Here is a 27,167-nt window from a genome sequence, read left to right as displayed (position 1 = left end):
ACATACAATTTATTACGTATTAATTATTTAATATCGTATTTTTAATACAATATCAAATAATGTCTCTTTTTCAATAATACAAATAATCAAAATTAAAATGACATTGAAATACATAATTACGTATGAACTAAAATTATTCAATTACTTATCATGTTAAATTTAACACTGAAACAATTAATTCATGCTTCAACTTCACCATTTCTTCGAGTACCTTTAAAACTTTGATAAAGACTATTAATCACAGAAATCTCGCGAGATTTAAATCTGGCCGAGTGAAATCACGGTATTTCGCCGAGTTGCCAATCTCTTGTATTATATCAAGGACGTATAACTAACAATATACGTCCTTGATTATATGTCTCTGTTAATATCAACTTCACTTTTTAAAAACATTTATCATGTATAGTTATGTTTCTTGTCACTTGTGTATACAATGTACTATGTTTGCATTTTAACCCGTCAGGGTTTCATGTTTTTTGCAATAAAGAGTATAATCGTAGTTTACAGGTGGATAAACGTGAAAACATAATTGTCTCTAAGGAGGTATAATAGATGTAGTTCTTGCGATCTAAAAGCCATGATATTGAGAACGTTCTGATTGGCTTATCTATTTTTCATTTTTGTAATCTATCATACGATTGGTTGTACTTGTGCGTGTTTAAAACCGAAAGTCTTATATATAACTAAAAGTCAGTCTGATAACGGAACCAATATCCGGACACCTATTTTGTCGTTTTTCTCCCAAAATAACTCAATCTGAATAATCATAAGAACGGATGACAAATGCGACTATGCATGTTACCTAAAGAACACAGAGGCATAACGATTAATTTATTGTGGAAGGAAGAGAAGCGACACACAAAATGAGGTCTTCTCGTTTAATAGTATAGATAGATATTCGAATTATTTTTTTAGACAACACAAAAAGTTTTAAATTTATTTTAATTAATGCATTTTCGGACTGATAAGGTGAACACATTAAAGTACAATAATTTGTATGAAATTAAATGCCAAAAAGTGTAAATCAATGATTATTGGTTCAAAACAAAGACTTTGTTAAACTGGAAACAGTTTAGATATCAATATTTTAAATGAACAAATAAAAACTGTAGATTGTGAAAAACTACTTGTATTGACAAAAACTGTAGATTGTGAAAAACTACTTGTTTTGACAAAAACTTAAATTGGAATCAGCAAATAGATAAAATGTCACTTACTATATCAAATAGAATCAATGTATTACAAAAGATAAGAAAATATTTACCTATGCATAGACGTATTATCTATTTTAATGCTTATATGGTTAAATGTGGAAAAACGAATTCAATACCAAAAGGCAATACAATTACTGGTATGGTTCCTAACTATTTACAAGAAAATTTTCATTTCACTGATAATCAAAACTGTAACTTACGTTCAGCTGATGAAAACTATTAAATCTACCAAAACCAAAAACATTTTTTTTAAGAAAACATTTACATATTCAGGTTCTCAAACATGGAACAGTTTACCAAATGAAATCAAAATGTTACAAATTTTTCATCAATTGTGCAAATTAATATGCCTTTTCATTATTATTTCAATACAATTGTATAATGTGTATAATATATAACTTTATAATACTCTGTGTACTTATAACTATGTTATTATTATTTTGAGGACTTTAATTTTAACTAATGGGATCATCCTCTTGAAATAAAGATTATTTATTTATTTATTTATTTATTTTATTTATACATAATCATCGTTGATTGTCAAATCAATTGTTAAAACAGTCATATGATAAATGTCCTGAGTTCTCTGTCTATATATATCACTAAGTAAACCACACACACACACAATGTTTAGAGTATCACATATACATTGCCAGAAGTATATCAATGCAACACTTATTATCTATTACATGAATCTGTGATATATTAAGTTTATTTACTTGAAATATTTTATTGTGCATTATATTTTTTAAAAATTTATATATAATACAAACATCGTTTGTGGTCATTGATTCAAATGATAGCATTTACATGATCACATAGTTATACAAATATCATTATTTTCATTAATGCATACAACTCCATTTCAATGTCCAAAAACACATGCTTTGAAAGCTTCATCTTTAGTATTTTCTGGTACAAAACATAGATTAATAAAATGTCAAGTTTTTGCTGTCTCAATTTTTTTCTTCTTTCTTAGTTTCCCAAGTTTCCATCCAGATTGCTCTTTATTCCAGTTCACCAATTCTTCTAGCGTTTGAGGTAGTTCTCGCTGTCCCGTTTCAGGTAGTACAGTAACGAGAATGGTAACAAGAAAACAGCATACTCCAAAAACTACTCCAGGACCCCAGATGATTCTAGCAGCCTACAGTAAATGAAATCCAATTCACTATAAGAGACGATCAACATGTAGCTTAACTTTATTTTGTTTATTTTAATTTTGTATTTTGTATTTAATTGAACAATCTATTAAAATAAGCATCAAGGTTGTTCGTGCTCTATATAGTATTAGTTACATAGTGTGCTAGTGACCTAATGACGCTATATATGGGGTCAGTAAATTCCATATGCGGTGAGAGCGAAGCTCAAATTTTTTCTATATATGGGTTCAGTAAATTCCATATGGGATGAGAGCGATCATATACTTAAAAATGTATCGGAGGTAAGATAAATATATATATATGACACTAAGAAATGTGTATCTTTTTTTAACGGAGTGTCTATTCGTCCGGGACCTTCCGTTTGCGGATGCGCAAATCTTTAATATCATTTAAGTGTCATGTGGTGCTAAAAGTGTCCAGGATGAGGTGTCGGATAACAAACGCGCGTATGCAATGGACGTTGGAAAATTGGAGATCGTGATTTATAACAAGGAATTCATTATTGTATATTTAAAATTCCTTGTTTATATTTAAAGATGTCATAAAAAACCCTGAGAGAATGTGATTGCTTTAAAACAAATTTGTATATATTAGTGACTCCAGAACAGGGTATATAGTATACATGTAAACTGAGAGGAATAAAGCCCGACATCAAACTGAAATTGCTGATTTACCCCATGGAGGATATAATGACTAAATTAAATATGCTTGGATGCATTATTTTTAAGTTCTACTACAACGGAGATCTATGAACATGCATTGATATACCTTCATACTAGTATCAGGGTTTGGGTAACCCCTTTTTCTGTTTAACTTAATAAAAAAATTATCCTATATTGATTTTTGTATCGTAAACACAATCTTGCTTTTAAAAAGGTAACACGTGCCTATCGTTCTATCCTATTTCCTATGAGTTAAAAATCCCCGAACATTTATTTTAAAATATCGTGTCTGAAAATCATTTGACGACCTGATTTGAACCAAACTTCAAGGAAACAATAAATTCAGAATATTCTTTAGGAATCATATATATCTATTAGAGTCAATAATTAGTGGTCAGGGGCCGTATGTATAAAACATCTTAACTTAAGTATTCCTTAAAATTAGATTTCACTTAGAATTTCCTTATTAAATCGGAACCTTTCTCTAGTTACCGTATGATATTAGCTCATCACATGTACTCATCCGTGTAAAAGTTTGTTTTGATTATTTAAATTTATTGCTTTTATTTTAAAGAGCTGGGGTTAAATTAATAGTTCAGTTCAGTTCAGTTCCTTGTATATTCCTCCATTAAATGTGGAGCACTACCCAAAGGGTATAGTTTGAGCAACTATTTACACCTTAAAACATAGGGAAACAATTAATTATATACAGATGACTGAAATTGGTTATAATGATCACTAAATAATAGATATCATAATTAATTCATAGGATTGTCATCATAAGGTTTTTAAAATATATAATAATTTATATGTGCTAGGTTGTAGGAAAATGTTAAAAGAACAACTGCATTTACATGTATTTACAAGAATTAAAATGGTCAAAAGTTTAAAATTACTTATAATCATTAGCTGAGAGTGCTATACATATATCAGGAATAATAATGATAATTTTTTCTTGTAAGACTTATGTAGAACGGTTGGGGTTTGGACAAAATTTAAGCTATAATATATACAAAAATTTTCTTTACAGTTTAATTTCTATATGGAGACCTTGTCATTACTCTTTAATTTATAACTGATATCTTACAATTTTAAAGGGAAGATTTATTTTTAAAAACTTATAAGCCGTAAAATAGTTAGATGGTATACTATTTGTAAGTAACAATTTTAAAAAGTTAACTTATACTGTACTTGTGATCAGGTTTTTTTTTAATCCTTTTTGTGCGCAGTAAGTGCATCTCATAACACATATTTCTAGCCAGAGTTTCAATGTTTTCATACACAGTTGGGTAACAGTTTATGTCCTTGCTAGTACAGTCTATTATGAGCTGCAGTAAATTCCCTTGTTGTATGATCTTCTTGTATGTTGACGTATCAATTTCATCCATTGTCTGTTCGATTTTTGAGCAGTATTTAGATCTTAATGCTCTAGTTCTTTGCAGTGTAGAATAAAATGTTCTAGATCTTCATTTTCCTGTTCGCAAATTGTACACATAGGGTTAACTTTTGGATCGAACTTAGCTCTTTGGCTTGGAATATGTACGTTTGGGTACTTATTCTTGCTTTTATTTCTCCTGCCTTTACATCTTTACTATTGTTTTTTACACTTTTCCATATATTGTGAGCTTCATTTAATGGATTGTTCTGTATCTCTATGTATTTAAGTGATGTTTTTTCCATTTTTTCATTATGACATTCATTTTTCCAGTATTCCTTGATCTTTATTCCTACTAGTCTTTTCCATTCCATTTTATTCAGTGGATTTTCTATGTAATAGCTACTGGATTTCAAATTGTATTTCGATAGAGTTTTTTCTACTCTGTTGATAAAGTCTTTTCCTCTTTGGTCTGAGAATACTATTTGTCGGCGCAGAATTTCACATTCTATGGTTCCTGGATTTCGAACAATATTCATGAAGAAGGTAAGTACATTTTTGTCTAATGTGATGGCAATAGGTTCTGCTCCTACCAGGGTATATACAGCCATATTTGCTGTATTATTTGGAAGCCCTTGAATTTGTCGGAGGATTTTTCTCTCTGCCAGTTCTAGCATATCCTTTTCTTTTGCAAGTAAGTTCATCACCTCAAGTCCGTATATGCTTCTTGGTACTGCATATGTTCTCCATAGCTTGTATGCGACCATGGGTGAGAATCCCCTTCTGACATGTAACCCAGCTCAAAGAAGGCTGTATATTGTTGCCCTTCCGGTTCTTATTCTTTCTGAGATATTTGCACGGTTTTGCTCGTTTCTTTTGATACCTAGATGTTTGGTTTCATTGGTTATATTGATGTCATTGTCTTCAAATTTCAACGTTGATATGTTTGAGCCTTTTGCATTGTATAGAACCGCTTCAGATTTAGTTGGATTGATTTTGACTAGATCTCTGCTCGTATGGTGTTGTACGATGTCTAATATTCCTTGTGCATCTGCAGTACTATTTGCCAGGACAGCAATGTCATCGGCACATGTTGGTGCAGGGACTTGTATATCACCAATACATGCTCCTAGTCCACTTTTTAATATGCTATCAAGTATGACGTTGTTGTAGCATTTATATAGCGTTGTAGATAGTTTTGCATCTTGTTGAATTCCTTGTAGCACCATGACATCTTCTGTACATTGCCCTTCCCATTTAACCTTGATGCTCATTCCTTTATACAAGTTTCTCAGTAATATCCAGAGTTTTCCTTTTATTCCATAATGGTACAGTTTGTTGAATAGTATTTCATGGTTTAGCTTATCAAATGCCTTTTCTGCGCCAAGAGTTACTAAGATCAACAGTATCTTTAATTTCTTACTTTCTTCGATTGCTTCTGATGTGAGGAATGCTGCACATAGTGATGATACTCCTTCTGTAAAGCCTCTTTGCAGGGAGTTTTGTATGTTGTTAAATACAGTCAACTCTATCCTTCAATATACTTTGTAATATTTTTGCAAAGGTTTTAGTTACAGTTATTCCTCTATAGCTAGATGGTAATGTTTTGTCTTTTTCTTTCTTTAAGATTGGTGTTAGAATCCCTGTCTTTAGGAAGATTGGTACATCCAAATATGTTAGGATTAAATTTAGCAAATGTACTATAAAGGGAGTTAACTCTTCCATCCCATGTTTGTAGTGTTCTGCCGAAATTCCACCTTCATCGGGTGCTTTTCCTGCTTTAAGTTATTCTATAGCTTTATTTACTTCCTTTACATCAACAAGATCTATGCCTTGACCTTTTTCCCTTTCTATGGATTCTATCATATTGTTTTGTATCTCTACTAGCTCTAGTTTTTTAGTGTCAAAATTTTCCTCTATTGTTGGAGTAGCTAGTTGTTGGAAATGTTCTTGCCAGATGTTCATTATGCTTGGTCCATCTTCTGCAGTCTTTTCGTTTAGTTTCAGTATCGTGGTATTAATAAGTGGTGTTTTTCTTTGCATGTTGATAAGCTTGTAAAAAAGTTTTGTATCTGAGTTTGAAGCTTTCATAATTTTTCCCGCTGTTGATTCTCTCTGCGAGGCATAGGCTTGTCTTTGTGCTTTTCGAAGTATTCTCTTTGCAGCTGTCATTTTGATTTTGAGCTCATTACTTCTTTCTTGAGGTGCTCCATGTTGCCTCCAAACTTTAAATGCATTTTTTGATTGCTTTGATGCCTTATCTATTTGTTCATTCCATATCGCCTTTCTCTTTGATTTGATTTTGATTTTTCTTCTATACTTTGGGATTGCTGCTTCTCCGGCTTTATGTAGCAGTTTTTCTAGATTTTTTATAGCTTTCTCAATAATTCCTTGTGATTTTTGCATGAGTTTTGGTAGTTCTTTATTGATGACTTCCTTATAAATTTGATGGTCGCAGTCAGTCCATTTAGGTTTTGCTATGATAGTTGTTGCTTTTTCCCTGACTTTTTTCAGTTGGCTGTTTAGGGTCAAGATAACAGGTACATGGTCCGAGGTATTCTCTGGGTCAGTATCAAGGACATCAATTTGTCTGATTTTGTTAATGATTTCTGAGTTACTTTGAAGAGGAAGTAATCAATTTGTCCTTTCGACATACCATTCTGGTGATAAAATGTCTCTTTTACTGGGCATTTCTCAGTATTTCCTATACATTTTTCCTTGCAGAAAGTCTTTAGGATTTTATCATGAGGTGTCGAGCTTCTATCCAGGGACCCGTTCATGTCTCCACATACTATAATTTCGTGTGTGTCTTTATATTTCTCTATCATTTCATCAATTTGAGCCAATGTGTCTTTGTATTCGATGTCTGCATTTTTGCTATCTGATGGCATATATACATTTATAAGACATATTGGTTTGTCTCCTTGTTGAATATGTATGGATTGTATTCTATTTCCACCGTCTATCAGTTCCTTTATATTTTCATTAAATTCTTTTTTCCAGATTATGGCTGCTCCACCATAGCCCCTTTTCATTGATATGTTGAAATCAGGGTCATCATTATCATCAACACTTTTAGCTATGTATCCGCTATTTTCAGTAATTTCAGCTATGATTTTCTTTTCCGCATTGAAAAGCCAGTGTTCTTGAATGCATAGCACATGTACATCCCTTAACAAGTTTTTGATATAGAGGGCATTTGATTTCACATTTTGTACATTGAGTGTACCTATAATGATATCCTCCCTTTTATCTTGTTTGATCGGCCACTGCCTAAAAAATGGTTTGGTTTCTTTCTATTCCCATCTTCTTTTGCTTCTAGATTGTCAGCCTGAACTAGTCCCTTTAGATGCTTAGGACCACCAACATTGGCCCCCCTTTGAGAGGGGAACTTCTGATGGCAGTCCGCTTCCAGCGGGGCGTCCCCACTAGAAGCCGTTGTTATAAGACCAGTTCTGGGCGTGACATCTACTTGATGGCTTACTTCTGTATGTACTTTGGCTTCATTGTTTTTGGCGGCAGCTGAATTTGTCAGATTGATGGTCAGTCTAGCTTCTTTTGTTGGTTCTTTGTCTATTTGGTTAGTATTATCATCCTGATTTGTTAGCTGTTGCAATTGTTTTTGTCTTTCAATTTCTTCTTCATGACTTTGTTTAGCTATTACTGGCATGCTTGTTCTTTGGTCATAAACTCTTTTATTGATGTTTCTTTGACTTTGTTCCTTTCTGTTTGTCTGTTGCTGACTATATCCTTGCATTGGTGTTGATTTATATTTTGTGGTATAGGTTGTGGAGTCACCCTATATTGCTGTCTGTATAAATGTGCATTTTGTATCATGTTAGTGTTGATACTGCCATTTGGATCATGTATACTTCTATAGCCAGGATAATGGTGGCTACTTTGGCTATTTACAGGTATAGCCTGTATTCTGTTATTGTAGTACATTGGCGCTTGAATATGGCCAGGATTTATTCTGCTCTGCTCTGTTGGTATTTGGCTATAGTGTGGAGGTGCCATAGGTGTCATGAATAGTGGATTAGCTTGGTTAGGAATCCTGGATTGCTGATTTATAAGCTGTGCACCAGTATGCTGATCACTCATTTGATGTTGGTTTGAGTTCCTAGTATTGTCAATATTCTGATTATAAGGATAATATTCATGACTTCCTGTTCTTTGCCACATTCCTACTTCTTTCTGTAATTCCATTATTTGCAGTTTGTTTCTTAATTCGTTCATCTCCATTTGATGTTTTATTCTTAGGTCTCTATTTTCCATTTCTAACCTGAAGTTGTTCAGCATCATATCGACTTTGCTTATAGTCTGTTCCTGCAAGTTGTTGCTACAGTCACACTTTGGCTGGTAGGTTTTTAAGTTACTTTTGTCAATAGTGCTTTCTTCTGATTGCATCCTAAGTAGATTGATTGTGTTTCTATAGTCTCTATTGGTATCTTCCATTATGACTAGTCTTGCTCTGCATTGGACTAATTGATCTTCAAGCTGTTGGGTAGTTTCATTTACATTTTTGCACTTATATTGCCTTTTCGGTTTTGCCTTGATGTTTTTGGCTCATCTACATTTTCTATTTGTTCATTCCTGCTGTGCTGAACCATTTGGCTTTGCTGTTTGTATGAAGCCGTTTTGTTCATTTCTACCATGTCTGGTACTTCTGTGTTAGAATTTCTTGTTTCTTCCTTCGTGATCTGCGTTCTAGTTGGACTGTCTTTAGATGTATATTCTGGCATATTTTTAACTATATGGCCTATTTCGCTATAATCCTCTGTCACGCTTTGTTCATCTATAAGTATTTTTGGTATTGTTTCTTCTGTATCTATAATTGAGTTATTGCTTCTCGTTGATATATTTACCACGTCCATGTCCATGATAGAGCAACTCCTACATGAATATTGTTCTTCTTCAGTTTGGCTTATTCTTGCAGGATCAATGTTTTCACATGCATAGTGAAACAGTTGACTGCATGCAATACAATCTATGGATGTTTCTGGTTGTGCTGTCTGATTGCATATGGCACAGTAGTTATGTATAGTAGACATGTTGACTGCACTTGTGTCCTGACTGGGTGTTGTTTCATCTTCTGACCATTCAATGGCTCTATTCCAGTTACTTAATAATTCTGTGTCTGTATTTTGTATACATTCTGTCCCTTTGGATACTAGTATTCTATTTATGTGGTTGGTTTTAGGTTGGTTATTTGTTGTGAATGATTCATTCACTGTTTCTCTTATTTCTATATCAACTTCATTTCTCTTGATTATGTTTATCTGTTCCTCTATCTGTTTGTTGTAAATCTTATAGTTCCCTCTTGATTTCATTCTTTCTTTTATATCTTCAATGTGTGTCAAGAAGAGTTCCATACCTTGGCCATTAACCTCTACCTTTGATGTAGTATGGAATAGATTGATTTGTCTGTTATTACTTCTATTTCTGACCGAATGTGAAGTTCTGATGCATAGCCCTTGATTATCATGCTGGTGTTTGGGCAAGAGCTTGTATGTAGAGTGTTGTTCGAAGTATATGTCTATTTCCCCCTTTAAGACTTCATAAGCAGCTGCTGATAGCTCTAGGATGTAGTTTTGATGTTTCTGCTCAATTTTTATGTCCATTGCTCTATTACATGCTTCTAGTTTTTTGTCCAGGGCCCTGGTTTTATTGATACTAAAGTTTTCATATTTAGCTGGTGTATAGGGCTGAGGTTTGCTCTTGGTTCTTGCTGATGTTCTAGTCTGGATACTCATTTTTTACTTTATATATATTGTTGTTTTCTTTTAACAAGGAAGTTCTATGTAAGTTAATGTGCAATCAGCGGGGCGTCCCCACTGAAAGCTAGCTTAGATTAGAATTTTCCAGTTAACTTTTATATCTTCCGATATCCGGGTTTAATGAGTATGTAGATATATATCTCTATATTTGCAGGTTAAACAATATAGACTGGTGTTATATAAAAGCTGCTTATATTTCTATATATGAATGTTATTGTATATGGAATGGATAAATATGGTTGATATGAAGTTTATATATGTATAGTGTTCTATTCTACTCTATCTATAATATTGATGGAGAATTTTGGTTGCTATTCTTCTCATCCAGAGCTTTGCTAGTGATGAATTTGGATGTACGCCGTCAGTTCTGCATAGATTAAAGTTGTAGTATTCGTCAGTACCGCCTTTTCTTTTAGATGTTTTTCGAATGTCAAGATCAAATTTAGGTGATTTTTCTGTAGATTGATTTATTTCTTGGATGAAGGTATTTAAGAGATATAACTGGTTTTGAAGTGTTTGGTCGTCGTCACTGAAAATATCCGGGTTTTTGTGGCCTTGAGATCTGTTCCAACGCTGAATAGAGTATGGCGGAATTTCTAAGAAGATGATTTTTGAATTTGGTTTTATTTTGGTGATGAGTTCCTTAAGTTCGATGAATTTTCTTCTTAGATATCTGACGTTTGAATCGTTTTGGTTCACAAGAGAGATGAATCTGGTAGTTCTGTTAAGTTCGGTTAAATTACAAGTTCCTAGCCAAATATAAAAAGTGATGTTTTTGTGTTGATGGCAGATTGATGGTAATTCTTTTTCAGCCCAATCAATAGCTTGCTGTACTTTTTGTCCTTTTTTTGTGATGAATTTGATCTTTAGGAAATCTTCAGTTGTTATGGCTCTTTTTATGTAGTTTCCTTTACTATCCGATATAATAATGGGTTGGCTTTGGGCTGTTTTATCCTGAATATCTCTCTTATTTACTCTGAAGTATCTGCTTGACTTTATAATTTTATTCTCAGACATGTATCAATCTTTTGAGGAACAGAATACTAGGTTTTCTATCAGGATATTAGTTGAAACACAAGTACAGTGTGTTTAAGAAAAAAAAAATTAACTATTTATCTATGCAGTACAAAAAAATAAAAAATTTAAAAATAAAAGGAGGAGGGGTCTAAAACAAAAGACTTTATGGTCGAAATTTAAGGTAGAAAATTCTATTGAATTGTTTAATAAAGGTATGTTAAACAATTCAATAGAACGTAACATAGTTTAATGATGAACAATTGGCGCATACAAGACAACGCTTTTTATGATTGATGTTTTGACGGATGAGCATTGGAAGAAAAATATTTTGGTAATCCAAAACTTTCCTCTATTTTATCTATAGTTATCTTTCATGGTTGTGATATTTTCTGGAGACAACAATATGTTTTAAACTCTAACAAAACATAATCAAGGTTTCAGTGGCGTAGAACAAGACTGAGTGTAGCATACACTTTATTATACAAATCACTGTTTTCAATAAAATGTTCATTTATCGTTCAGCTTAGTATGCGCTGCCTTCTCCCTTTCCAGACCCCTTGCTAACATTTGCTTGTGGTTTAAAACAAATCTATTTTGATGTGAAATTAACATTTTTATCACTTCCCTTTAACAACAAAAAAAGGGGGAGGGTGGAAATATTTCCAAAATTCCATATATAAACTAGAGTATTTTTCAAAAGTCCTACAATCTTAACTAAAACAAATTATTACAATAAGTATATTTTCCACATCTTAACGTACTTAGAAATATTTTCGAAACCGCAATATATCTCACTGAATATATAAAGTAAAATAAAAAAAAGTTAATACGAGTAAGGTATCATAAATACCTTATTATATAACCGACGAATTCCATGGGGACTTCTCACTGCCGTAACAGTGATTCTAAACAATCAAAATGATTGTCTCAACAAAATGGAAGTCCATGCTCCCCCTCCCCTTATGAAAGATATTCACCTCTGGGTAGGTCTTAAAACTTTTCGATTTTGTCCCTGTAAGTGATTTTTTTTATGATATGCCCTACATCTTTAGAATAAAACTGAATTGGAAATTCAAATGACGCCCCCCCCCCCCCAAAAAAAAAAGACACCCCCACAAATATCTAAATTGTGGTTTTGCAAGCTCTCTTCATTCCTTCTTTCGGTTTTAACTAACGGTTACAACTGATACCGCGCGGTGTATTTTAAAAATTTAAAAAAAACGTGCACGTACATAGTAAACAAAAGAAAAATAGTACCATGATTTACATGTGTGTAAAAACTGAGTACTTTTCGGTATACATAACATCGAGATTGGGAAACATAATATATATAAACCCACTGTTATCTCTTGATTTATTGATTTTACGTGATTAGAAGAAAATAACGATGATCTTTCATATTTAATGATTATTTAGCAATAAATAAACGAATTATTAGTACTTTATTACATATATATATTATATATTAATCAATCAAACTGTAGGTAACATATTAATGTCCTACCAAAAACGCAAACTTCCGACTGATTCTTAACTATTTTTTAAAATTTAAGGTAGCTCTATAGGTACCTTAGACTGAAGTGTTATCTAAGGCGTTTTCTTAGTGTAAGGAGTTTTATGCATACCACTTAAGTTTTGTGGGCGTGACCTAAAACAACTAAGATTTTACTTAGGAAATACTTAGTTTAAGATTTTTTATGCATACCATGCACTTAGATAAAAAGGGCGGAGTTTCCTTAACTTCAGTGTTTACTAAGGAAAATCTTAACTTAAGTAGCTTTATGCATACGGGCCCAGACTCTTTATCTTACATGGAATGCATAGGTAGAACAAATAAAAAGATTACCAAACTCCCCGGTTTAGAATAAAAAAATATGAATAAAATGTGTACTTTGTAGAATATTCATTTGCATTTTGATTTGTTTTATTGTGAATGAATGAATATAATTTGCACAATTCTTTGCACTGACTATAAGTAACTACTAAAGTAATTCAAACTTGAATGTATTTGCTGCATAGATGTTGATATACGATTTTAGACAATATTTCTCATAACTATACTCGGCGTTTATTTATCTCCTTAATTTACGATGTTATATCTTCACCATAATATCTTTGGCCAGACAAATAGCAAAATACCATAAAAATGCTATTTGACCGGCTTGCCGGATGAATGAGACATTTTTGACTATTTGTCCGGCTAGCCGGACGAATAGCCACTAAATTTTTTTAATATTTAATAATGTGTTGTTTTTTCCGATAATATTCTTGTCTACCCTTTGTCTTAAAAAAATGTGTTTTATTTTCGAATTTCACATTTGGAACAGTTTTAGGGTAGAAAATTTCCATGGCCGATGGATTGGTCAAGTTTTATGGTTAGAAAATTTCTATTGCCGATGGTTCACGAATTTCACGGATGTCTTAAAGTTAGAGAAAAGTTCATTACCAATCCGCTTTTATTCACTTGATATGATAAGAAAAGAAACGTATTTTATATATAGGAGTAGCACGGGTGTCACACTTCATGACTTGTCATGTGGATAAGCCTTTTCTGACCCATTTAGAACACCCGATATCAATTATGGTTTTTGGTGAAGTTCGCGATGCTCTGTTCAACGTTTTTTGCTATGTCGTTGTCAGTTTTTCATGTATTTCTCAACCCTTTTATGTTAACTTGCTCTTACCCCATAGATTCTACTATTCTAATATTTTTTCATAGTCACAAGGTGGTATTATATGTTTAGTTGACTAAAACACCATCTTTTTTGTTTACATAAAAAATGAGATGGTGTTGTATGATTGACAATGAGCAATGACAAAGTAGTTAGGAAGAAGGGCACAGTACGGCCTTCAACAATATAACTAAACCAATACCTATGCTATATAGTAAAGGTCTAGAAATTGTTTACACTTTACAAATTTTCAAATATTCCGGTGAAATCGTTTTACAAGCAAAAATATAACTATAACGTGTCTAATTGTTATAATGAGGGAAAAGGATGTCCAAACTATTCAAAAACAAACAGCATCAATTTCCGTGTATGTATGCATATTTTATCAAATGAAATATTCTTTGTAAATTTACTAGGATCCTATTTTACAACGTCAACAGAATATTATAAGTATCAAATAATTGCATATCAAGGGGAAAATGAATCAACAAGTTACAAAGACAGATTAAAAAATAGCAAAACACAAAATCTGAAAGAAAACTACAAACTGAGTAACCCATTTTGTTTCCTTGTCCGAGGGTTATTTCCACACTTCCTGGGTAATATCTTACTTTGTTATACGTAAATGCAATTTCAAATGTATCATCTAAATTTTTATTTGCTCACCAACAAAGAAGAGAAGGGCGCAATCATCGCACCAACTCTTGCCATAGTAGACGCAACACCAAAGCCAGCCGATCTACAAAATATAACAAAAGATACAGCATAAATCACAATGCCGACTTTAGAAGAAGATAAAGTTTTGTGTTTATCAATTTAGAGATGGAAAGTGAGAAATTCTGCAGTTACTTGTTGCATGCACTCTATTTTGCCTACCGTTACATATTATTGACTTATACTTAGAAGAAAAAAAGATATAACTTGTATACTATGATATTGTTTTTGTTACGTAATACTATTTTATAATAACTGTGACTGGTAATGACGAACAGCTTTAGAGTGCTATCGGAGAAAATAATCAATATTGAACAGCTATTTAGAACGGTAATAAACTGAGTTACCAGAATATGCATTTGCTGGGCCTTTTTTATGCGTTTTTTTGCGTTAAGAGCAAACGAATTACACAAGCACAATGTCAAATTCTATTATCTTACCTCAAATTGGTAGGGTACAGTTCAGGAGTATACAACCAAACTGAGTTAAAAGAAGATGATATCGCAAGTTTACCAAGAAAGCCAAACGCTGTTGACACTACAGCGCCTTTACCGCCATCATCTGTAATACAATTTACATTGTTACGTCCATATTAAACCAACACTTTTGAGTTTCGCCCTGTAAACTTTACGGTAGATGTTAAGTTAGAATTTTTTTTTAAAGTTTTTTTACGGCGATACTTTTAGCTTGTTATTTACCTTCTTTAACAAGAGAGCAGCAGACAATTGTATACATATAAGTTCATTTTAAGAATTGAATGCTTCTTTTTGTAAATTTATTGGGTGGTAAAAGCGTTGACCGAAGTACATTTTGTATGAAGCGCGGAAGCGCTTCATTCTAAAAATGTACGCACGGTCAACGCTTTTACAACCCTATAAAGTTTCAAAAAGAAGTATTCAATTCTTATAATTACATTTTTTTAGCTAAAATCATGAAAACACGATTTTCATCCAGTTTTATTTAATTCACCAGTGCACTTTTTTGTGGGACCTCGTGTCATCATGCATGATAAATGTTATTGTCTGATGCAATTGTTTACGGAATAATAGGTTAGCCAATCAGAATAACGTATTATAATGAAACTTACATCTAATGTAATTATACACGTATATACAAGGGTGATGTACTAATGCAATCAAATGTGCAAATTACTAGCCGGTCAAAAATTCTGCCGATTTCAATCGAAATGTTTATACGAGTCATCATAAAACCTACAAAGAGTCTTTTTGTCAAATTGTCTTTGTTTCTTGAAAGAAAGTATATGTAACAATTGTCTTATTTTAAAAACCTGCATATATTGGAGAGATCATTTGACATTTCCTTCCAGACTTTGATTTCCTTGGGATGTGCTTGTATTTTTACGACATAGGTCGCGATAGGAAAAAGAGGAGGTTTGAGCTCACGGTAAAACTGGCTTAACCCACTGAATTGTGTACCTAAATCAAGTCAAGATATCTAGAAGATGTGTTGTTCATGGTAGTACGTCTTTTTTCATGGAGGAATATTTGTGTTGTTGGTTGGTGCAGTATGTTGTACTTTCAATATTGTTAGTAGTTCCCGTGATGGACTTCGGTTGTTTTTTGCTCTTTGGTCGGGTTGTTCTCAAATTTTACCTAGTATCCTTTTGTATTAAATGTCAAAATATCCCTATTTATTGTACAAATTAACTAACCTTTTAAAGTGAGAAGTGCTACAGAAATGATAAGTGAAAGACCAGCTAATGCATGGAAGAAAACAACCAGTGTTTTTCTAGAGGTTCTGTAATGGAAGCATTTTACAAATAAACTTTTTTTGAATACCATAAACTATTTTTCATTGATAAAATCTCAGAAATCAAGATTTTATTTCAGAATAATTTAATTTTGAATGTAACGCGTCTTTTGATCGGCTGACAGTGTTTTGTCTATCAGCTCGTAGACGTAATTTTGTAATGTAAAATTGACGTCACCAACGATTTTTCATGATTCACCCAGGCGTAAACTGGAATTAAGAATTATTTATAAGGAAGTACTGTAATATTTTTTTTGTTTGTTCGAAATAATGAAAAAAAAAAATGATGCTCTCTTTAAAATAACTGGATGCTACGCGGGTAATTCAGTCTGCACCCCATTTTTATGCTATTTCTTTATAGACAGAAAAAATAGTTCAGTCATTCCTTAAATACAACAATAAAAAAATATTAAATACATTAACTTGAAGTATAAACTTATGTGCATAAAAAGACATGTTTAGTAACCATAAAAGAATTATGGAGCTGTTGAGGTTCTGCTGGGTAATCAACACAAAATCATACTCTTGTGCTAATCTACAAAAAACATAATGTGTTATATTAACAAATCTCATCTTATCTTGTTATCTATTTTCAATTGAAATACCTTTTTTTAGGTTCGACGATGTTTTCGAAGCAACATAAAGGACCACTGCCAATATTATACAGGTTATTACCGTCTTTTCTTCATAAAACATAGATAACATGAATAGGTGGATCTCTCCAATTCATACTTATCAAAATCAAAGATGAAATAGCTCACTAGAATGTTGCAGGCAAATGGTCAATGTAATATACTCTTATAATCTGTCATGTACACTTTAAGTGACCAATATCTTAATAAATACCTGTTTACCATTAACCAAAACATAATATTGGAAGGTAACTCCACTGTTGCATTGATGAAATAGTTAAGATAGCGACTGCCAGCCATTGAAGATGACGTCAAAAAGAGTCCATAATATGTCAAACTGTTCACACACCTTAGAAAAACAAACGAAACACCTTAGACTTATATTCTATTGGAAATAATTACCCTTAGCTGTATTTTGAAAACCATTCAGAATATTAGTGTTCAATGCTCTTTAATTTCCTACTTTATTTAGTCTTTTTAACCTTTTTGATTCGAGCGTCAGTGATGAGTCTTTTGCAGTATAGAAAATGCCAGCTTATTCACCAGGCTTTTGCGATTCTACACGGTTTAAATTTCCTTATTAGAGGAAATATGTCAGATATTTTGCTGGATACATTTCAAAAAAACTATGTTAGCTACATGCTTAAGGCTTTGATTTTCGACTCACCATGCAAACCAAAGAATTATAGAATTCCTAAGTAAAATGCTGCTTTTCAGAATATCAAGAAGAGTATACTGCTGTACAACTGATGGTGTGGAATCAGTGGTGTTTTCTATTAGGTCCGCACTTTCTATTTCTTCAGACGGTTCATTTTCCGGTACATCGTCAAACTCATTTATGGGCTCGGACCTAGGTACAGCCAGCTCACGCATTGGTTGTTGGGAACTGATAACGGACAGGACTTGGTTGACATTGACCTTGTTAATCCTTGCGATTTTCTTTGCAACCTTTATTGCTTCGTCTGTTTTCTTGTTTGCGATTAACCAACGAAAGGATTCATCTATTAACCTGTAACAGTTTTAAATGAACGGATGAAACGATATTGCAGTTGCAACACTATAGCTTTATCAAAATAAGAAGTTTATATATTTCGGTGTTGACATGAATATCAATTATATAGGTTTTTTTTAAATAAATTTCCTGTTTACAAAACTTAGTATTTTCTTATCCCAGACATAGATTACCATAGCCGTATTTGGCAAAACCTTTTGAAATTGTAGGTCCTCAATGCTCTTCAGCTTTGTACTTGTTTGGATTTATAACTGTTTTGATCTGAGTGTCACTTATGAGTCTTCTCTATTATTCTTAATTCCGACAACTTTTAAACACAGGCACAATTATGTTTTTTTTTTATATAATAATTGTGCACCTAGTACATAAATATACAACTTGGCAAATCGGATCAGACTCGGAGTCGTCAAATACAAAAACCTACAATCATTATGTTAGAACTTGAAGCATATATGTTAACTTCTCTAGATAGACTTTATTTTACACGTATGCGCCCATGGTTACTGTTTTGTTGGTGTTTATCAGAAATCTAGAAATTATATTCGTGTAAAAATGTAATCGCCGTACACATTCAAAATAAGTATGTGCAATTTGCCATATCCATATATAAGTATATATGTACGAAATGTACCTATTGCTATAGATACATTGAATTTTGGTGACATGATTGATCATTTCGTACTTTCTTAATGATTTGTGGAAGTATAAATACAATTATAAACCTACCAAAAAGATTGACCCTAAAGAACAGATAAGATCATACACGTAGCAAATTATAGAAATTAGTATTATATTATAATTTAATTGGCTCAAATTTGTCGAGTATCCAGATTTTGTTTCGTTTCTTGACAGTCGTTTTGTATGTTTTTTGTTGTTAGATTGCTGTATAGTTGACTCTCTTTTTATTCATATATTTTATTATTTGCTGTTTTGTTGTGTGTGTCAGCTACACTTAATTCACATACTTAATGTGTATATCCAATTCTGGAATATGTTACTTTATTATATAATAACAATTTTCATTTTCTTTCTCGGGAAATCTACCTGGCAAAACGATTGTCACTCTCTCCATCGGGTCAAAGAGGAATAACTCTCATTCTAATATGACGTTCTTCTTTAGCTTTGGGTACAAAGCCATGTTTCGCTATTTATCCGCCATTGCTGGATTTCACACAGGTTCCCGTAAAATGTTGACGTCATAAAACAAAATATCTGACGCCACAATGGAAAAGTGATTGTTGTTGACGTCAAAAGTTCAAGCGGCAGGGTCAACCGGGATTAGCGATAAGGTGTATTCGAATAGAACATGTGCTGCACGTGATTGACGTCACAATTGAAATTGCAACGTCAGATGAATTTTGATCAACACCAGAGATCAAAATGGACATTTTTTATGGTATTGCTCGCTAGTAAATTAAATAAAAACATTCTAAAAGTAAGTTTAAATGTTTTTGTTCTTTTTTTGTTGATAAACTGTTGATTTTTCTATAACGTTTTTGTTCATGAAACAAAATGACGACATGTCGAGCGTGTACTATTTCGCGTCGAAGTACAAAAGTTCAAAATATTCCTATTAGAATCGAAATAATTCTATCATGCCATGCTCTATGCTCATTTTAACATGGGTAGGCATTATATTTGTAAGCATTTAATACCTCGCTATCGCTCGGTATTAAGATATTAACAAATATAATGCCTACCCATGTTAAAATGAGCATAGAGCATGGCATGAAAGAATTATTTCTTAATTCTAACATGACGTCCTTCAAACGCTTTGAGTACACACCCGTGGTAAAATGTGAATATATTGCTAGGGCTGTTCCTATTGTACTCCCACGTCATATATATGTATTTTAATGAATGAGCTACCCGACGTCATAGAACAACGACGACGTCAGACGCTATCGCTAAGGGTAAAATATTTGTCATAAAGGGCCAACTCGTGGTAAAATCATGATATATTCAACTGAGCCCCCATGAATTATTTCTTAATTAACGTTTCGGGTTCGCGGAAACCGTGACGTCATAAACCTCTGACGGCATAGTACTGTTGCGCTTGTATATGCGCAAAAACAATAGAGGGATTTATCTTAAAAAAATTATAATCCTTTGATAACTGTTGTTGAATTCTGAAATAATGTGTAAAATATTACAAAAATTGATTTTTTATAATACAGGGAACCACTGCAGGGAACATATACGAGTTCATGGCGCAGTTGTTTATTTTTATTGTCCCCACCTTTTTTCGGGGGGTATCGTATTTCTTTTTTAAATGATGTATATATTTCCTTACCAGTAACCAAACAAACTATGAACAGAAATTAAACCAGCCGCTAGTTGTATGTATCTCCATGAGTAATTACGCAATCCGTATCCAAATGCTGTAATGGACATCACAGACACCGTCCAAAAAACAGACAAAAGTGCGCCTATTGTACCACGGGATTGCTTTGGAAACATTTCTAGAAGGATCGTAGATAAAACTATTGCAACACCCTAAGAATAAAATGAAATTGGACAATGAATACAAAAAAATAATTTGCATATTGATAACGTGTTGCTAGCTGCCACATGTATGCATCTCTAAGCATAATTTGATCATTTAATTAGTAATTCCAGAAGAAATAAAATTTATTAACAGCACTGATCATGAAATACGTGTTTCCGAACTTCAATTCGTTATTAAAAATTTAAGATTTGGTATCATAAATTAAATCAGTTATTACATAATAAAATTCGGAATAACAATGTCAAGAATTTTGTAATCAAAATTTTTACCATTTTTGATTTTAGTAATCCTTGATTTTTTATTATTGCTCATTCTTTTATGTTCTATCTTGTGTTTTGATTACTGTTGGTCCTTTTCCTTTTTTTAGCCATGGTGTTGTCAGTTTATTTTCGTTACAGTGAGTTTGTATTATCAGGGATTATGTAGAATCCCTGATTTTTCAGTGAATATGTAGAATCACTTTTAGTAATTAAAACAGTAGTGAGTAGATTTTCACCTGGACGGACGTGTTTACTATATGTCCTGTAGACCAAGGTGAATAAAATGTCAATACTTAAATCATAAACTGATGAGTTGAGAATGGAAACTTCCGATCAACTACCAGAGGAGATTACAGCAGTCATTTCTCTAGTTGAGAGTCAAACCGCCGATTGGATACTAACCAAACGGAATGGCAATTACTCCATCAAGATTAAATGGCGTAAAATTGAAAGACACAAAACTGTGACGAAAAAGAGGTCATCAAAAGCACGTCAAGACAGGAATAACCGTCGACGACAAGCTTTTCTCTCTCGCAAAAAACTACAACCGTCAGGAGACCCGACTTTAAACACCGAGGAGCTGGAAACAACTGCACCACCCCCAAATGACGAGATCTTGGAAATACCTCCGATCATCACTGATATGGAAACAGGTACACAAGACACGTCTATAGACAGCAATCCATCAGCAAACCAGGACTCGGCTGATGAAACTTTGATTGACACACCGACACTTCCAATGGAAATAAGGAAGTCTTCGGAAGAAGATCCCACCCGAGAGGGTGCCGAGGGTCGATCAACAAAAGAACAAGAAAAAGATACGAACAAAAAAAAGAGAAAGAAAAAAGAAACAACTTGAAGCTTGCAGCTATACCAGAGGGTTAAAAGTAAAGAAAATCTGTCTAGATCTACCGCAACAGATGTACGTGTTAGATATAGATATTCCTGACCAGAACTTATATCTATTAGTAAGAAGCGATACACTTCAGCTGGATAACTTTATCTATAAAGATCAGAGAGAAGAAACGTACAACTTCATCAAGAGAAGTTTTGACACCTGGTTAGACGTGCGAAACATCAAGAACTTTCTATATAGTTTAGAAAGAATAAAAGAAATAGAAACATTTAGTAAAGAATTAAAACTTAAATTGTTAAAAATAAAGGGTGAAATAAACCCCATGGCCCAATTTGTTATACCTTAAAAAAACCACCAAAAAAAAAAAAAAAAACTGTGAACTTACGCATCAAAATGTATAGAAAAACTAAGGATTGACAATTAGAACAAAATATTGAAGGAAGCTGGCATTTGGTGTAATATTCTCATAACAATTCCACAGGCTAAAAAAAGGAAAGGGATCCCTAAAAAAAAACATAATGGTAATTGTCCACCAAAAGTCATGAAAAGGATTACGCCTGGCCTAAAAAAGGATATCTTGCTCGAACCATGCAGTTCGAGGTTGCTAATTCCCTTTGGGGGGGCTACAGATATTTTTACTGAACACTTTATTTCTCTTAGGTGGGTCATACAATCTGATTCGATATGTGAAGGAAACCGTTTTCTACGATGTGGAATTTGTGGTAAAAACAGATGTGAAGCATATTATTTTAATATATTGTGTTTAACATTTAAATAAATTGTGTTTAACATTTAAATATATTGTGTTTAACATTTTAATATTTTGTGTTTAACATTTTAATATATTGTGTTTAACATTTTAATATATTTAATAAAATAAGCTAAGGTTATCATTTTGACATTTTGTGCTTAACATTTTACAATTTATGTTTACAGTTTAATGCTGTTTTGATATGATTTTATAGTATATTATTTGACTTTTATTCATTTTCTTTATACATAAAACTATTTCAGTTATCATGTATAATCCCTGACTTTTTTCTAGTGATTATGCATAATCCCTGAAAATTTTAGTGATTATATATAAACCCTAAACTGGCCAATGGTTCTACATAATCCATGAAAATTTCAGGGATTCTAAATAATCACTGATTATACAAATTCACTGTAACATACATGTATATAAATGAGTGTGAACTACCCTTTACTATCTATCGCATCTTTTGTATAGCCAATTTCAAGTCCAGAAATAACGCACTAAAGAAATTTGTTAACTCCAAATTAGAAAATTAATAACGAATTCCATTGTTTTAAAAGAGATATAGATTCTAAAGAGGGCTTCCACATATATTTATGCATAATTGTATACGATGCATATGTTTCAGAATATTAATCTTTTTATGTTAAAATATGAAACGTGGCCAATCATTGTATCGTACCATTTTAACAAACCATATGAACAGTAACTAATGACATCTAACAGTTATGAGGCTATGAGGTTTATCTTACCTGTTGCAAAGCGCCGAGAAGAAGTCTTGAAATTGCAAATATTGTATAAGATGGAATAAAAAAAGAAGCTGTGTTTATGGTAAATAATCCTAAATGCGATGACATTAAAATTGGTTTTCTGCCGAATCTATCTGCCATCGACGCAAAGAGCATAGCTCCAACACACTGTCCGGCTGCTAAAAATGTTTGTGTCAATTCACCCAAACCGGCACTTGTACAAACTAAATTCCACTGAAAAATAGACATATGATGATAAGACGCAACCTGAACGAGAAGTGGATAGTATCAAGTTCATATCAAAATTTGTCTTCGTAACTGATTTACCTATAAAACAAAACATGATTTTTTTTCTATTATCATAAGTGAGTCTAGGTAAAAATCATGCCATCCTCGTGCCTAATGCAGATACACTTGATCTATACTTTGCCTTCATCAATCAGATCACGAAACATATATCAATATATCAACATTTTCTACGTAGCCAGATCAGTTTTGAGCTAGGAATCAAGTGCTTAATGTTAGGACACAGTGAGTTGATCATGGAGGACATACAGTTTCTACTAGTTATTAAAAGATGATGACCATGAAAATAAAAGTTTTTTCATCATCAATTTTATTTGAGGTTCACCTGAGACATATACTATTTTGTCGAGAAATACCATGGTATCTACCTTGTTCAATTCTAAGTCTATGTGAGGAAATACGTCTGATACGGTGCTTTTTGTACGCAATTTGCTTTTTGTCCGCTTTTGCTTTTTGTCCGATTATTTTGCTTTTTGTCCGATACTTTTGCTTTTTGTCCGTTGCTTTTTGTCCGTTTTGCTTTTTGTCCGATAATTTTGCTTTTTGTCCGATACTTTTGCTTTTTGTCCGTTGCTTTTTGTCCGTTTTGCTTTTAGCGAATTGCGGACAAAAGGCACCGTATCATACGTCTTAAGCGAATAAAATTTCTTCTCCGCTCAGGGGATCGCAATACAATAATTAAGATGATCTAAGATAGTTTTCAAAACCAAATTTGGTCTTCAAAGTGCTATATATATAGCTACAGAGCTTTCCATCAGAACAGATGTCATGTGCAATTGGGGTCTCCACTGATCTTCATAGTAAATATTTTAGATACAAAATTCGAAGATCGCAATGTACATAAAAAACAATCTTTCATCACACTTTTGGTATGCCCTCCGCTAGTCCAAGAAATGACACCCGTAATAGCCTACGATAAATGGTGTTAAGGTTTCATGCACTTGGGGAATGATTAATGTTTTAGACATTTTAAACTAATGTATGTACCGTCTGCACATTGTTTTGCGCGAATGCAGGATCACACAATTACAATTCACCAATATAATGAGAAGTTAAATTACCGATCCAAAATGTGTTCAAAGAAGGTCATCGTTGCCGGCAACTAGAAGCGCAAAGAACGTATAAATTGTTAAGGAAAGCCTAGACAGATATGGGACTAGCTAGGGAGCAACAATTAAACTCAAAGGAGAGCGGGGGTGGGGGTATGGCTCTTTCCAGCAATTTGGGAATCAAAAGGTGTTTTTTTTTTAAATAAACTGATGTAACACAATTAGTATTTATTCGAATCAAGCAAACTAGAATTACTATCTCACCTCAGACACAAATGTTTTTGCAGTATTTTCGTAAGTATATCCGTTAACACATGGTATCGTCCACTTCTCGGACGTCATGTTAGTTCCATTGGAATAAACAGTGATGTCACATTGACCATAATGAACTATGACCTGTGATTCATTTATATAGCTTGGAATACCATACGTATGAATACTTTGTGTAAGGTTGCTGCAGTGATGAGGTGGTTGGTAACCTATGTAGTTAAATAAATATAAACAGCTCACTTCATAAAAAAAATAAACACATGCATATATCATACCTGCAAACAGTCACGATTTGCGAGGGATTTCCCATTTGAAAGCTTCAAAATGTAAAGGTTGAAAGAGAAATTTTTAATATTAACAATTTAAAACAAAACAACCAATTTGCCATGGCTGTAGGTTTGAAAAAGTATGACGAAGCATATGAATAGTATTTAATTTGAAGGCCCTTTTAAAAGTTTTGCAATACTATGAGAGCCATCTTGCAAATTCACACCCCCTCCCCCTCAGACATTTTGAAATATGGCATATATAACATAACTCAATTAGATATGCACAAAACCCTTTAAAGATAAAATCAAAAACATGTCTCAACTGTTTGCTGATTTTTGGTAAAGACAGGAACTAGATTTACCGGTTTGAATAGAAAAATGTCGCGCAATGATCACCAGAACCCAAAATAACGTAGACAATAGCAACTATTGATTACCGTACGGCCTTCAACAATGAACAAAACCAATATCACAAATCAGGCTATAAATGGCCCCGACATTGCAAAATATGAAATAATTTGAAAAGCAACTCATAAAGAAAAATGGGATAATTTTCGATATTTGAAATCTTGAAACAATTATTCTATAAATAACTTTTAAATCATTTTTTTTTGTCATAACAGTCATTATCATAATCGTCATCATCTTCTTCATCACTATCTACCTTTTTATGACTCATTTTTGAAGTGCTTGTCGTAGCAAAATGAGTAAGACGTCATTATAATCTAAACAAAAAGGATTAATCTGAAAGTTTGATAATCAAAATTCATAAATCTTAGCGATGTTTGCTTGTATATAAAACCAGACACTATGTGCCTCGGGATAGTAAATATTAATGTATGTGGTCCGAGCATACTGAAGTAGGACTGTACCAATATAACGACATTACATGTATAAAAGATTTTTTTTATAGAGAAAACAGATACCAAAGCTAGAATCAGAACTCGAAAATCTTTTAAAAAAGAAGACAAAATCACAACAAAAACGAAAAACGACAAACAATTTACAGTCTACAAAAATCACACAAAAATTAAAGACTTAGCAACACGAACCCCGCAAAAACAAGGAAACGATATCATGTACCCCGAAAATACGTAAGCATAATTATTCTGCTTCACATGTGACACCCGTCGAGGCGCTATAGGAATGTACAAATTCAATGTTAAGAATCGTTCGGTGATGACAAAATCAAACAAAAAGGACGACTGGTTGATGAATACAAAACATGGAAAACGTGGTTATCTGTGACACAGATAATCCATAGCGGCCAAACATCTCAAGATGGCGCCAATTAATCGTCTGAATGCGTTTGAGTATTCAAAATAGACGTATGATAAGTATGATAACACAATACGACTCTTACCTATGAAAACATATACAAGTACAGTATAAGCTCCACCAAACATATGAATAAAACCAACATAAAACAGTTGGAGAATTTGGTACCTCTTCCATGGACCCAAAGTTGTTAAAATGTTATCCACGTCAACATCCATATTGTTCAATGTTTTAAATGAGAACGAATACAAATGAATGTATCACTATCGGCGCATTATAAACCGAATCGTGATGGTACATATATATATTAAGTGGAGTGACAAATCAAGAAAAAAGTCACTTATCTAAAGTGTTAAAACAAAAATACCCCATGGCTGAAAATTCACTAGAAGTTAAAGCAAACGTTATGCTTTCATTTTAGCCCTGTCGTAGAGTTTTTTTCCACGGTGCAGTTTTGTGTCTGGTCAGTTTTTTTGTAAAATTGCGATAAAGTGGTACTTTTCTGATTTTTTTCTTTTTCATTTTCAAACACTTGAACGTTTATAATAACTTCCCAAATGAATATATCAACTAACTGGTGTTATTAAATGAAACAGTCATGTACCAGCTATAATTCAACATTAAACTTTAATATCACATGAACATTTTAATTGAGTGAATTGAACAATTTTCAAATGTATGATCTTACCTTCAATCAAAGTATATTTCTTTTAATGAAACTGAATTTCACAACCAGTTTCTGTTGCAATTTCAACAACAGTGCAAATGAATATACATACTTTTATTTGACTTTATGAAATTATTTACATAGGTTATATTTATTATTTAGATAGTATGCTCTTTCATTTTATGCTTTGTG

The 27,167-nt window shown here is 32.8% G+C and overlaps 1 protein-coding gene across 1 annotated transcript; it reads right to left on the bottom strand.

The window, feature by feature from the left end:
- Positions 1-1,783: 1,783 nt before the first annotated feature.
- LOC134715496 (organic cation transporter protein-like) lies at positions 1,784-26,524 on the bottom strand. The gene is made up of 10 exons (XM_063577702.1): positions 26,394-26,524; positions 24,756-24,970; positions 23,140-23,370; positions 20,299-20,501; positions 17,661-18,002; positions 17,208-17,342; positions 16,264-16,349; positions 15,032-15,152; positions 14,544-14,616; positions 1,784-2,358 (listed from the first exon to the last, which is right to left on the bottom strand). Exons 1-10 carry the CDS (start codon positions 26,434-26,436, stop codon positions 2,155-2,157), a joined length of 1,653 nt encoding a protein of 550 aa, XP_063433772.1. The 5' UTR covers positions 26,437-26,524; the 3' UTR covers positions 1,784-2,154.
- Positions 26,525-27,167: the final 643 nt, after the last annotated feature.

The sequence above is a fragment of the Mytilus trossulus genome, chromosome 4 (assembly GCF_036588685.1).
Source record: "Mytilus trossulus isolate FHL-02 chromosome 4, PNRI_Mtr1.1.1.hap1, whole genome shotgun sequence".
Lineage (NCBI taxonomy): Eukaryota > Metazoa > Mollusca > Bivalvia > Mytilida > Mytilidae > Mytilus > Mytilus trossulus.
The sequence above is the reverse complement of the archived record's forward strand: the minus strand, read 5'-3'. Positions and strand labels throughout refer to the sequence as shown.

Bases quoted from the DNA above. Each gene is read 5' to 3' on its own strand.
- LOC134715496 (XM_063577702.1), bottom strand. From the start codon at position 26,436: ATGTTTGGTGGAGCTTATACTGTACTTGTATATGTTTTCATAG. The intron at 23,371-24,755 runs GTGAGATAGTAA...TCTATTTTTCAG, and splicing joins CAAAAACATTTGTGTCTGAG to TGGAATTTAGTTTGTACAAG. The intron at 16,350-17,207 runs GTATTTATTAAG...CTTCCATTACAG, and splicing joins TTTTGGTTAATGGTAAACAG to AACCTCTAGAAAAACACTGG.